Raw genomic sequence first — 13259 nt, 5'->3', positions numbered from 1 at the left:
TGTTATTGTCATTTCTTTTGTCGATCAGAGGATGGGTCTCCCCTTTGAGTCTTGGTTCCTCTAAAGTTTTCTTCCTCATCCTCTAGGGAGTTTTCCTTGCCAAGTATAAAACTGGTTAACTGAGCACCCACGATTTGTTGTGCTTCACCTCCATGATAGCCTCCACTGCTCACGCCTACTGAGTTCCTTTCAGTATGGAGGTCGCTAATGGCACATACATTCTTGGCTAAGTTGAAACTGAACGACACGACTGATGGAGTTAACTAGGTTAGCTAACTCCTACACGCACGGAAATATAATACATCGAGAAAATAATTTAACACCGTTAAGGATAATACTAGCTGGATAGCTAACGTATGCTAAGTGACAGAAAAAACAATATTAATCCCTAAACAAAAACGTAACATGTTTGGAATCAGCGCCATGACAGCCAATTCCCAGCACCCTTCGCGTTTAAACAAAGATCGTAACTAAGCCAAGAGAGCTCACACCTAGCTCGCTAACTCTTTGGACACGCCGATCACTTTAACCTCTTCCTTCAAAGATCTTTGGCTTCTAGCGCTGAATCCCGTTTCACCTTTCACCTCTTGACGTGACTACCTGAACTGAAAATGACCTGTCTTCAGGCTCAGAACCGATAAACCTCGCGTATCAATGAAAATCAAATGGGTTGATGGATCAAAGCAAAGAACAAGACGATGATTATGACTACAATATATTTCCGGAAAGCAAGAAAAGCAAATGCAAGAGAAAGCCCACTGGAGAAAGTCTATTTACGTTCAATCACAAATGTCAGGTCATGCTGCAGTTTGCAGTGGAGACAAGTAAGCACGTTTACTAGCTAACAGGCGAACGGTGTATTCTTATTATGTTTGTATTAGTTACCGTGTTAGCTAGCTAACCAGACCGGGACATTTGATAAAGAAAAGATGGCAACACTTCCATCGTTTTATAAATAACACACGTGCCATTATTCATTATTCATCAACGTTCACTCCTGCGAAGACTTGAGATTCACGTCGAAGCTAATAAGAGTGTCAAAAACAGACTGCATGTAGGACATGGGGGGTGTTTATGATAGCATTTAGGATATCAACATCTATATCGTTCTCTATGAAGAACGATTGCATTTCAAAATGGCTTCCATATTTTTAACAAAATAATAATAATAAGCTGCTCACAAATACAAATCCTTTTAGCAAAAAGGACCTACATATTATCTTCTTTTCCTTCAGGTCCATATGCAAAACTACTGCTTGGAGCCATGAAGAACTCAGGCTGGTATGTACCATTATTGTAGTCATTATGGTATTGCCTCCTGAATGTAGTGGGGTAAACGATTCTGACACTGATTCTGGTTTGAACTGTGTTTTCTTAGCACAGTCTACAAAGACAGACATTTCTCCTGCGAAGACTGTGATGGAACTGTTAGTGGTGGCTTTGATGCTACAACATCTCAAGTAAGAGGATCTATTTGTTATACTCAAAAACGTTACATTATAAGTATGATGACCAATGGTGCATGTGTAATGTATGATTTTTTTTGTAGTTAAGTAATAAATGAAGGCAAGCAACTATATAAAGAGCTGTTCATTCTCAGCTTCCATTATTGCTCTTCATGTGTTCTGATTTCAGTCAACATTATTTTAACAATTATTATAGTTGTACTGCTACTGCCAATAATGTTGTCATTGTCTGGTGTTATGATATATTTTACTTTTAATTGTGCTGACCTGCACATGTTTTTCAGATTGTGCTATGTCAAAACAACATTCACCAGCAGGCCCATATGAACAGGGTAGTCACACATGAGCTCATCCACGCCTTTGACCACTGCCGCGCACATGTGGACTGGTTCAATAACTTCAAGCACCTGGCCTGCTCAGAGGTGAGGGGGAGCTTGATGATGTCAGAGTGTTTTAAGTGCTTCTTGTATCTGTTTTGGGCAACAAGGTAGAGAAACTGCAGCAGTAATCCAAGTATTACTCTTGATTTCCTCAGATTCGGGCAGCCAACCTCAGTGGAGAGTGTTCCTTCACCAATGAACTGTCCAGGTTCAATTTTGGCCTCAAACAGCACCATCAGGTGAAGTATCAATACTCTATGTATTTTACTGAACAAATTGAAATAAAAAGTTCTAAGCATTAAAAACGTTTATAACTTTACAAGGATCTTATTCCTCCAGAGGATTCAGAGGTTTTAGAACAGATGAATAAATAATATTTGAAAACCATCATTACATTTCAGTTCAGGCCTAATAGTTATGTTTTAACTATGTTGTTCTGGAAATTGCATTTATAACACCAGAAGTAGATTACATCATAAACGCAAGTACACTGTATGTTCATGACTAATAAGTGGCCCTAACATTTGTGGCCTAAAGCACTACGTGCTGCTGACGCTGTCTCTATTCCCCTGTGTAGGAGTGTGTGCGTAACCGCGCTGTACGTTCCATCCTCGCTGTGCGCAAGATCAGCAGGGAGAAGGCGGAGAAAGTTGTTGACGAGGTGTTTGACAGCTGCTTCCATGACCACACACCCTTTGGCCGCATCCCCCACAGCATGAAAGATGCCAGATTTGCTTACAGGGACTTTGAGAGCCGAGATCGATATTATGCAAACCTGTAAGAGTGTTCCGCCATGCTTTGTCATAGGCAGACTCATGAGATCTTGTGTCTGCGATGGGACAGAACACTATTTCACAAAGACACAATAGAGGAGTGCCACTTTATAATATTTATGTTCCCAATGTGTATTTAATTCAATGTGTGATTTGTTGTTATACAAACAAAATAATAACTTTTTTTATCAGTGCATAATGTTATGCGAAATGGTTTTAATGAGAGGACCTAAAGAGGTATTAGGGCATTTTTACATTGCCTTTGTTTTGAAAAACATTCGCTGTCAAAAATATATATTTTTGTTTTCAAAAAGTTTTTCCACCCCACTTAGTTTAAATATATGGCTGTGATAGCGTAAGAATTGTTCAGAGTGAAAATGGGAGGAAGTAACCTACATAAGCCTACAGAAGTCAGCTTCTGTTTGTCTCAGGTTGCAAGCACAGCTCTCCTCCTATGTGGTCTTTATAACGCATTGGGCTTTCTGTCTTTGTGCAGATCGGGACAATATGTGAACCTGAACGACTTGAGTTAAGAATGTTAGCCAACCTGTTTTCCATCAAGAGCCTATAAAAAGCCATTGGGTCTGGCCAAAGCCTGAAATCTCAGTAAAACCTCTCATGATAAGTAAACTTCACACATCAGTGGCTAAAGCGGATGTAACTGCGGCTATACACGTAACCTTTGTCCCACCCTGGGGCATCCTTCACACAGACCTCATCTACATTTTTACCTTTTTTTAAAAACTCGACAGCAGGCAAAGACATGGTGGCGCCAATTTGTATGTTTTTCGTGACCCGCCAGATCTGTGATTTGCATGTTCATTAACCATAATGAGTCTGGAAACCACAGGGGGTTCATTAGCGGGGACGGTGACCAGCTTCTAGGCTGTGCCGTTTTATTAGCCACAGAGACATAAGGTACAGGCATTAGGTCAACCGTGCATGACTTTTCAGCCTGTGTATCAAAGGGTTTTTCTGCTGAGGACTTTTAGCAATTAAAAGTCATGAATTGCAAACGTACTGAATTCACTAATGACCTTAAATTGAGGTGAAAAAATTATAAGAAATGCAGGACTGTGTTCCCAGTACAACCCCCCACTCCCCTACATTTAGAGGGGTTTGAAGGTGGCATTAAACAATATTAAAAATCGCAATACTGCTTTTCACCCAAAGACTACATTCTGTGAGATCACTTGAAGTTTCAAAGCATAAAGCATACATGACTATCCAGAATCATGAAACAACAACAAAAAAAGAAAGAAAAAAGTAAACCAAGCCTTTTCCAGTAGGAGGCACTAAAGGCATAGTTTTAAATAGGACCCACTGTCCAGTATAAAGTTAATCTATCAAATCCTAGTTTTTGGCCGATTTGATCCATTTTTATCACTTCCTCAAATGCACTTCTCACGGGCATCTATTAATTAATAAAAATCACATGCAGGCTACATACTCTATGACACTGAATCCACGGGAGAGGTGTTTTATTTATGTTCAGTACCTTTTACCAGATTCAGAGCAGAATGCCTTGCACAAGGTCAGATACCACCCTATTCAGTTCCAGACCTCTTCAACATTTATTTAAGGCCACAAGTGCTTTATAAATGCTGCACTAACTAAATATTGTGTATATTGTGTTTCATGGTTTTTTTTGTGGATTATGTGTAAATTGGCTTGAAATAGGCTACGCTTAAATTAAATAATTTTCTTCAATAGGTTTATATAGAAAAGGCACTATGGAAGATGATGGGACCAACCACAAGCTCAGTCTGAACCAGTGGCCATCTCTTTACTTTCTCCAGACTAGAACGTCTAGCATTGACCATTGAAGAACGTCTTTCTTGAGTCACTGATCAAACGAGGGTAGGAGAAGTTGGTGATGCATATGGGTAATGCTTCTTTTACAGCCAACCTGTGCATCTGAGGTACCACAGAACTTGAGAACTTGTACAAAATATAACTGGTCCGGATCTGAACTGCAGGTCCCATAAGGGCAATTTCAATTTAACTGGAGTTCATCACCCATAATCAGAATGTCAGATGAAGAATAAAATGTTTTTAAATCGCTCACTACTTCACTGAATGTGAAAATGTCCAGGTTGTGTAGAAGCTAGCTTGGTGGCTTGGCACAGTGATCTCACTTATTCTAAAGTACCACAAATAAAGCTAATTTTACTTCCATGGGACACAAACCGAACATTTTCTAAGATCTTATCTTAAGGAATCCAAACCAAACAACTGTGTCCAGAGAGAAGTGCAGTAGTGTGACTGGTATTCTGTGGCTAGGGGCGGGGTTCTAGGGAAAGGTCATCACAGCTCATTTGCAACAGAAGGGTGATTCACTTTGCCTCATTAGCCAGTCACAAGCTAATTAGACCAAACTATGATTAGACTAGGCACAGATTAGAGCAGCAGTTCACTCTGGAAAGAGCTGGTCCTGGGATCATACAGTCTTCATTTTTAAATACTTGTTTTAGTAGAAGGAAGGTTCTGGCAGCCAAATAAAGGAAACAATTTGACAAAGGGAATTTCCATGAACTCAATCAACTGAAATCAACATTTACACATGCAACTGAACAGCACTGTGCTCTGATTTGAAAGCAGTTTTGTTCACATAAATTACACACGTATCCAACAGAAATGAACTGAATCATGCACACAGACTAAACAAAAACAATACTGAATCTTCAGACTTCATAATCACATTTTATGATTATGATAATTTTTAAAAGAGGTTTTACACTTTGTACATGAAGATGAATTGTACTGCATTGTGCGCACCATTTAATTCAGAATAAAATTTGAGAAACAAATTAATTATAACAAACTGCAGTTCACACTCCTCACTTATTGCAGAGGTACTCTCTGTGTATATTCCACACCGCTTTTGGAAAAGTTTATGTTGAAGTCTGCTGAAATGAACACTTCTACAGTTCAGTGAGTAGCTGTGTGGAGCTGTGAGGAGGTGTGTGGAGCTGTGAAGAGCTATGAGGTGTTGTAAGGAGTTGAGTGGAGTGTGAGGAGTTGAGTGGAGTGTGAGGAGTTGAGTGGAGTGTGAGGAGCTGAGTGGAGTGTGAGGAGTTGAGTGGAGTGTGAGGAGTTGAGTGGAGTGAGGAGTTGAGTGGAGTGTGAGGAGTTGAGTGGAGTGAGGAGTTGAGTGGAGTGTGAGGAGTTGAGTGGAGTGTGAGGAGCTGAGTGGAGTGTGAGGAGTTGAGTAGAGTGTGAGGAGCTGAGTGGAGTGTGAGGAGTTGAGTGGAGTGTGAGGAGCTGAATGGAGTATGAGGAGCTGAGTGGAGTGTGAGGAACTGAGTGGAGTGTGAGGAGTTGAATGGAGTGTGAGTAGTTGTCTTTGCCTTGTTAAGCATTTATCAAGCTAGTTCTACTCCTGCTCTTCACAAGCCCAGCCTCTTTAAAGCACACACCAGAAACCCACTTCTGATGGAAAGTGCAGATGTTTGCAAGTTTGCTTAGTAAGTGCATGGATCTGGTTTAGGTGGAATGCCTTTACAAAGACAAGAAAAAGGAGAAAACAGTAAGAAAAAGGCAGACATACAGGACAACTCAGAAACACACACAAAGTGACTTTAGAGAGAGACAGAGGGAGATATGCATTTAGTTCCAGGGTTCCGTAATTTTGTACTCTTTTTACTCCGTCAGTATTCCACTCACTCACTCACTCACTCACTACTCCCTTACTCCCTCCCTCACTCCCTCCCTCCCAGGTGATGTTTTTAACTTTCCATTCTGGGGTTCCAAGAGGTTTCTCTGCTGCCTCACGGTGCCTGCCACAGTGAATGAGAAGCAGACGTTCTGAACCACACAGACCACACGGGAATAATGTTGTGGATCAAACAAAACATTTCAGATGTACTATCTCCATACTGGGAGAGTGCTGGGGGTTGGGGATGGGTGCACATCAGCTGCTTCAGTCCCACTTCTTTATGATTTCCATTAGTTTACCAAACTTTCAGTATGCCTGTGAAAGTGGACCTATACAGGAGCCTAACTCCATCTTTTTATGACGTAGCAATAACTGGAGCATTATATTCTACACTCGTCTTTTACAGCTGGATTTCTGCTCTTTGTTGGTGTCAGAACAATCAGCCGGACTGCGGTGCGGGGATTAAAAATGGTTGCATGGCTGCAATATGGTGAGCACGTGTGTTCGCGCCCTGGTAATTACAACACTTTGAAAGCCACGGAATCCATCCTTTTGAAGTGCGGCCGACTGCGTCCACTTTGAAGAGTCAGACGCCAAAAAGTCGTCTGGGATGAAAGTGGGAGACACGAGTAGCATAGAGCGTCTCTCCAGGAATGAATGTCTAAGTAGGGGCATGCTCCTAACATTCACATGAAGCTCTTTTGTCCCACAGTCATATTGTAGACGGCACTGTGCATGTGCAGGGCAGGATTGGTAGGGTGGCTGTGTAATGAAAGTTATGAGGTTGTGTTTGTCTGCAGTTTATGGACCATGCAGATTTAATGGGGTCAGAGGGTGATGTTAGGCCCTGTGTACATGTACTGTCACAAAGGGTTAAACCTTTGCCTAGGACAGTGTGTAGGCAAAAGTCCTAATTTATGTATATAAATATGCATATCAGACATGGATAACCTTTACAACAATAGCTGTTTTTTTTGCTATAAAGGATTACATCACTTAGTTAACAAGCAAAGAACAATAATATCACAGAATTGGCCCATAACACACAGTTTGAGCCAGAACAGCATCATGCACAATTAATATTTGTAACTAATATTAGTTTCTAAAGTTTTGTGTTCACGTTTTGATTATATTTTGATAGTGTGGAACTACAGGCTGCTGTTCTTGCTTGACTATAAAACAGTATGGACAAAGTTTTAAATTGCCTATTTGCCATATAAATTACATATATTCTTTACATTTTAGCTGTGATCTTTCTTAACTGTTCATAGTTTAATCAGATTTGACCTAGATCTCATAAATCAGTCCTTTTGTTTTTTTGCCACTTGGGGTACCAAAACATGATAACAAATTGATGACTTTCACAAAATATCATTGATTTTTACAACAAATACCAAACTCATGGACCTGGAAGGCCTTCACCAAACTTGGTACTCAAATCTGACATATGGCTCGCTTTGTTTCAGGCACATTCACATTCCATAAACCATCACGCTCCCTGTAACCTCTAAGTCAAACATAGACAGAGAAAGTTCTGTATGTCCAATGTCAGTACGTTCACTAATGGTTCTGCACTCCAAACTTAGTAAGCCTATATTTGCTATAGAGCAATTCCTCAATCCCATCAACCCACAAAAGGCTAAGCCTTTTAAACTTCACTTTTGATGACATTTGTACATGCTGAATCTAATTGTTAAACGTTGTTTTGCTGTTTAATATTGCTGTTGTTATTTGTTAACATTTTAAAGAGTAATTATGTCTTTAAATACTTGATATGTATATATTCTTTGAGAAAAATATATACATAGTTGTAGAATATCTGAGAAACCCATGCAATGTCCACTGGGTCTTTGTTTTTCCTTTATTTTGTCCACCTGCACTTTGAGCGCCAGGTTTGGTAACAATTATTGGCCCCCGGAAAGCAAACATTACAAAACCATTAGAATAATGATAGTCTTTCAGTGCAAGATTGATGTCTCCTCTGCAGGCATGCTCTCTCTCTCTCTCTCTCTCTCTCTCTCTCTCTCTCTCTCTCTCTCTCTCTCTGTCTGTGTTTCTATCTATCTATCTATCTATCTATCTATCTATCTATCTATCTATCTATCTATCTATCTCTATAATTTTTTCATTTTTCCTTTCTCTTTTTTTCTCTGTCTCTCATTTTCTCTCTCTTTTTCCCTCTCTCCCAGAATGTGTAACTGGTTCAACCTTCTGGAATCATGGTTGCCTGCCAAGACCTTGCTTCAAAACTATTCCAAAAACACTCGCACTCATACTTAGTCAATGGCCTTGTTTCACATTGCAGGAATTTATAGACTAATGTACACACACACACACACACACACACACACACACACACACACACACACACACACACACACACACACACACACACAAAAGTCTCCCTCTCCCTATTGAATTTTTCCACTCAAGGTCTATTTCTTGTGTAGTTAACATTTCTTATCATGGGGTGGCGCTAAGGAGTCCTTCTGAAAGGATCATCTTATTTATTGTCCTGAAACCAAGCCTTCTCACCGAGCCAAGACATTATCTAACACAGCGATGGAGCCTGTGCTGCTCACTTTCGCCTTCCAGAGCATCTGGAAAACATTCGAAAATCTTTGTTATGAAAAAGAGCGTGATGGCAACCTAAATTAACAGCACATTGAGACTTTCTTTAGTGTGAAACTAGTTGGTCTCGTTTCTGCTTGCATGGTGGTAATTTGGATCTGAGAAGTGGAAAAATATGCGGGATCAAGATTCATAGAAGGATCTGAATATATTATATGAATATATTATATAACTTATTACTATAAACATTATTGCCATAACTCTTATTAGCATATTAGCATAAAGCTAATACAATGTAATGCAGTATGAGACTTATTAAAACTAAACTGTTCTCTTCTGGGTGGCCTGCCTGTATTTCCAGGGACCAAACTGTACTTTTGGCTTGGAGAGAAAGCACCAGAATGAGCTTGCTAATCAGCTTGTCTATATCCATACATCAGCACGGGGACATTTCTGCAAAGCATACAAATCCACCTGGACTTGACTGTAGAAAGCTTCAGGAGTGCCATTTTTTACACTCTTGTCTCCTCAAAGAGAGTCTTGGGGAATCCCCTATACCTCCATAATTGAATGGGAACACTTAAGGCTCCAGTCTCTGCAGAGCTGTGTCTGAGCATGGAAGCAGCCAACCAGCACTTAATACCAGATGCTTGTGTTGTTTTGCTCTGCCATAGAAGCCAGTGAAGGATCATGTGTGCAGGATTTGTGAGCGAAACATGTGTGCGAGGATGTGTGTGTGTAGGACCTGTATGTGCATGACATGTAGGCAGGACGTGTGTGCAGGGTGTGGGTGTTCAGGATGTGTATGCAGGATGCGTGTGCAGGATGCTTGTGTTCAAGACATTCGTGCAGGACCTGTGTGTTCAGGGATGGATGTCATGAGTCAAAAGCCGATACATCACGCTATACACCACACTGACCTCAACTACAAGCACACTAGTCTCAGCTAAAGTATAGTTAGACATATAAACACATTCATGTACATGATGAGCTAAAGAAAACTTATTAGAACCGTTGTTCTGGGTGTGCCAGATTCCACAGATTACCACATGGTTGCATCATTAGTGAATTTAGTGACATTTTAGAGTTTCTTTTACACCATTATATTATAGATATATTTCTCAAACCACAACAACTGAAAATGAATAGCAATTTGCACTGCATAAGGGTGATTGTTTATGATGGGTGAATAAGTTTAGAGCTGGGGGTGAAAACAACACATTTATCCATATGCCCATATCTAGGCACAAGTGCAGCTCACACTGCACCTCTCTGAGTGTTGCCCAGGCTATCTGTGTCTGCGGCTGAAATCATGGCACATATGGAGAACACCCATGGCTGTAGTTCAGCGCAGGACTGATTTTCCAGTCAGGACATAAATCAGGTATTATTTTTATATATACTTATCTAACTTATCTGCAATGATAATGGTATGGATCATCTTTGTATTGTGTACCCTGCAACTTTGCAAGTTCTCCCATTTAGAAATCATGGAGGGGTCTGATATTTTCATCTTAGGTGCATGTCCACTGTGAAAGACATAATCTAAAAAAAAAAAGAAAAAAAATCCAGAAATCACATTGTATGATGTTCCTCACTGTATATACTGAGATTGGAACTGTATAATTTGATGTGTGTAACAGTTTGAATTAGCGTAAATCCTTAAATGAGTACACGTTCCCAACACTTTGAGTATATTTCTGTTGAGCTATCAGGACATGAATTAACAGTCTGTAATAGGTACTTCAACTGTCATGGTTTTCTCTTATGTCTCTCTCTCTGTGTTGCTTTCTCCTCTCTCCCCCCACATACAGCCAAAGAATGTTAAGAAGTCACAACACCAGTGAACGGAAACCACCTGGAGTTAAGCTAAACAAGCAACACCACCTTTCTTCTCTCCTGGATCTTCCCCCTTCTCTCTCCCCCCCTCTCTCTGTCTCTCTCCCCTTTCTTCCCCCTCTCTCTGTCTCTCTCCCTTCTCTCCCCCTCTCTCTCCTCCTCCTCATTGTGTCCCCTGAGGGCATGCCTTCCACAACATCTGAATCTGCCCAGACATCCAATAATTTCAGAAAGGCCTGAACAGCCGACTTTAACCACTTAATTTGAGATTTGTTGAGGGATTATCTCTGGGGTGGGGTTTTTGGTCTCTCCATTTGTCAGTGTAAACAATACGGTATTAGGATCTTAATATGTATAGGGCAGTACTGATCAGTACTTGTCTCAAAATGACAGAATGCAGAGGTGTAGGAGGTGTTTCAAAGAAAATGTGATGTGAATGAATGAATGAATGAACCACGTTCCAACCCTCTATCAGCAGGATCATCTACTATCACTTCCTGTCAGTTCATGCCATTTGTAATGCTCATTAATCCTAGAAGTACAGTGCTACTTGGCAAAGCTATGTCACCCCAGGATTTTACTGTTGTTGTAATCTCTTCCCCTATAAAGAAAAAAACCACTACCACAGAAAACTCCTGCTTCCTGAAAGCTCCACAGTGCCATTGTAAAGAGTGTTAAAATGTTGACATGTTGACCATGTCTGATGCTGCTGACATCAGGTGCAGTTCAACAGCATGACCTCCCAGCTCTTAGTCTACATCAATACACACCTGTCAACTGCCACACCTCTGCGATGAAACAGCATCTCACAACACTTGGGCATCTCTAAAAACAAGAAAAACTGGAGGAATGTGTCTTGGCAGTTGCTAGATGGATATGTTAACCCACAGAGCAGGGCATATGTGGGCTAAGGCTGTCTGAGACAATGAGAGATGCAGTATGTCTGTGGAAGGAAAGAAACTTGAGACAGTTCAGTGACAAACTGCATGTGGGCTAAAGAAGGTATCAGTGTTCTGTTGTTTTCAACCGTGACGGAGAGACGAAGGTGCAGGTGTATGTGGCTAAGTTTGCTCAATATGTTAATTTGCTACTATGTGAAAGAGGCCACTTGTAGTTTACAATTAGGTTCTGTTTGAGGGTTATGTCAGATTTAATTTTGTTGATCTGTTTTCAAACATGCTAGTCCTGTCTTTTTGGTGTAGTTTTTTAATATTCAGAATTAGAGTTTCAGTTTTCAGAGAGAAATCTAATATTGTCTAACATTCCAACACATCCACAAATGCTGTCGATTTTGAATGTCCCAAAAAAAAAAGTTTTTTCTTCAAGCAACATCCAGTTGTAATTCCATCTCCATGCTCTGAAATGCTCAGCTAACATCAGAGGGATCTATGAGATCAGTTTCGAGAAGACTATTATTTTTCTTACACTCCAGCTCCAGTACACACAAACACTAGGAACAACAGTCACTCAATGTCACATGTTTCCTTTTTCTCTGGAATGGGTGTGGGTGGTAGGTGAAACTGGTGCTCTCATTAGGCCAAGGAGGATAGAAAAGAAAAAGACATTAGAAATAGAAAGAATGGTGTAAGAAACCAACAGTGAGCTAATACTAGTTTTATAGATTCATAAATGGCAGATAGCGTCTGATGAACAATAGCTAAATTTAAAACAATTTTAATTTCAGGAATCAAAGCCAAACAAAACACGACTATAGAATATTTAGGGTTTTATGGTTCTAGTATGGTCTTTCCAGCTAGCCCAAAGTTTTTTCTAGACATCTATTGTACTTCAAGTTCCAAAGTCATACAACACCATACAAAACACAAAAGGGTAACCGAGTAGCAGTTGTTGTCTGATTAGGATATTTTCATATTTAATATTATTATGTTTATTTAATCATGTTACTGAATTAATATGAAGGTATGGTCTGGATGGAGGCTTTATTTTCTTTTGCAATTCTATCTGTGTTATCATGGCTGGTGTCTTAAAACTGTCCTAAAAAGAATCAGAACCTTTCCTACTCTTTTAGTAGTGAGAAAGGGATGAGTTGGGGAAGGAGGAGGAAGAATGTTTTTGTAGAACTTTTGTCAGATAGCCAGTTGCCTAGACAGGGCCAGCTCATGATTTATTGCAACATCTGCAAGATGGGGGGGGGGGGGGGGGGGGGGGCAGCATATCTGTTTTTAATCACATGAGCCCCCACTGCTCTCTAGGAGAGACAAAGTATGGAATGACTTAAGGCAAAAGGGAATAAACGGGGAAAGAGGGTGAGAGGTAGAAAAATACACACTTCAGCAAGGATGATGATTCTGATCAAGCCGATATAGCCTTGACATTTTTTTTACATTGTTCCCTAACAATGTTCACTGATTTCAAAGAAAGTTAGACTGATACTGTACATGGTAGCTTGTATAAACTGGACACTTTCCCTTGAATATTGTATAAGGGCTCTAAACAAAATGAGCAAGAAATCTCTCAGGATGCCCCAGTGTATCTCTTACCATCAGTCTTTTGTGCACATGTCTCCACATCTGGTAACAATGAGGGCAAATTAGCTATGACATTCGGAGTG

The 13259-nt window shown here is 40.3% G+C and overlaps 1 protein-coding gene across 1 annotated transcript; it reads left to right on the top strand.

Annotated features, from left to right (window-relative positions):
* Positions 1-473: 473 nt before the first annotated feature.
* Positions 474-3785, top strand: atp23 (ATP23 metallopeptidase and ATP synthase assembly factor homolog). Its single transcript, XM_077006442.1, has 6 exons — positions 474-824; positions 1236-1281; positions 1379-1460; positions 1751-1888; positions 2002-2085; positions 2424-3785. Exons 1-6 carry the CDS (start codon positions 674-676, stop codon positions 2625-2627), a joined length of 705 nt encoding a protein of 234 aa, XP_076862557.1. The 5' UTR covers positions 474-673; the 3' UTR covers positions 2628-3785.
* The last annotated feature ends 9474 nt before the right edge of the window (positions 3786-13259 follow it).

This window comes from Brachyhypopomus gauderio, chromosome 5 (assembly GCF_052324685.1).
Source record: "Brachyhypopomus gauderio isolate BG-103 chromosome 5, BGAUD_0.2, whole genome shotgun sequence".
Classification (NCBI taxonomy): Eukaryota; Metazoa; Chordata; class Actinopteri; order Gymnotiformes; family Hypopomidae; genus Brachyhypopomus; species Brachyhypopomus gauderio.
The sequence above is the reverse complement of the archived record's forward strand: the minus strand, read 5'-3'. Positions and strand labels throughout refer to the sequence as shown.

Coding starts and splice junctions, on each gene's coding strand:
- atp23 (XM_077006442.1), top strand. CDS start 674: ATGGATCAAAGCAAAGAACAAGACGATGATTATGACTACAATATATTT. Junction 1,461..1,750: donor TTGATGCTACAACATCTCAA/GTAAGAGGATCT, acceptor CATGTTTTTCAG/ATTGTGCTATGTCAAAACAA. Junction 2,086..2,423: donor GCCTCAAACAGCACCATCAG/GTGAAGTATCAA, acceptor TCCCCTGTGTAG/GAGTGTGTGCGTAACCGCGC.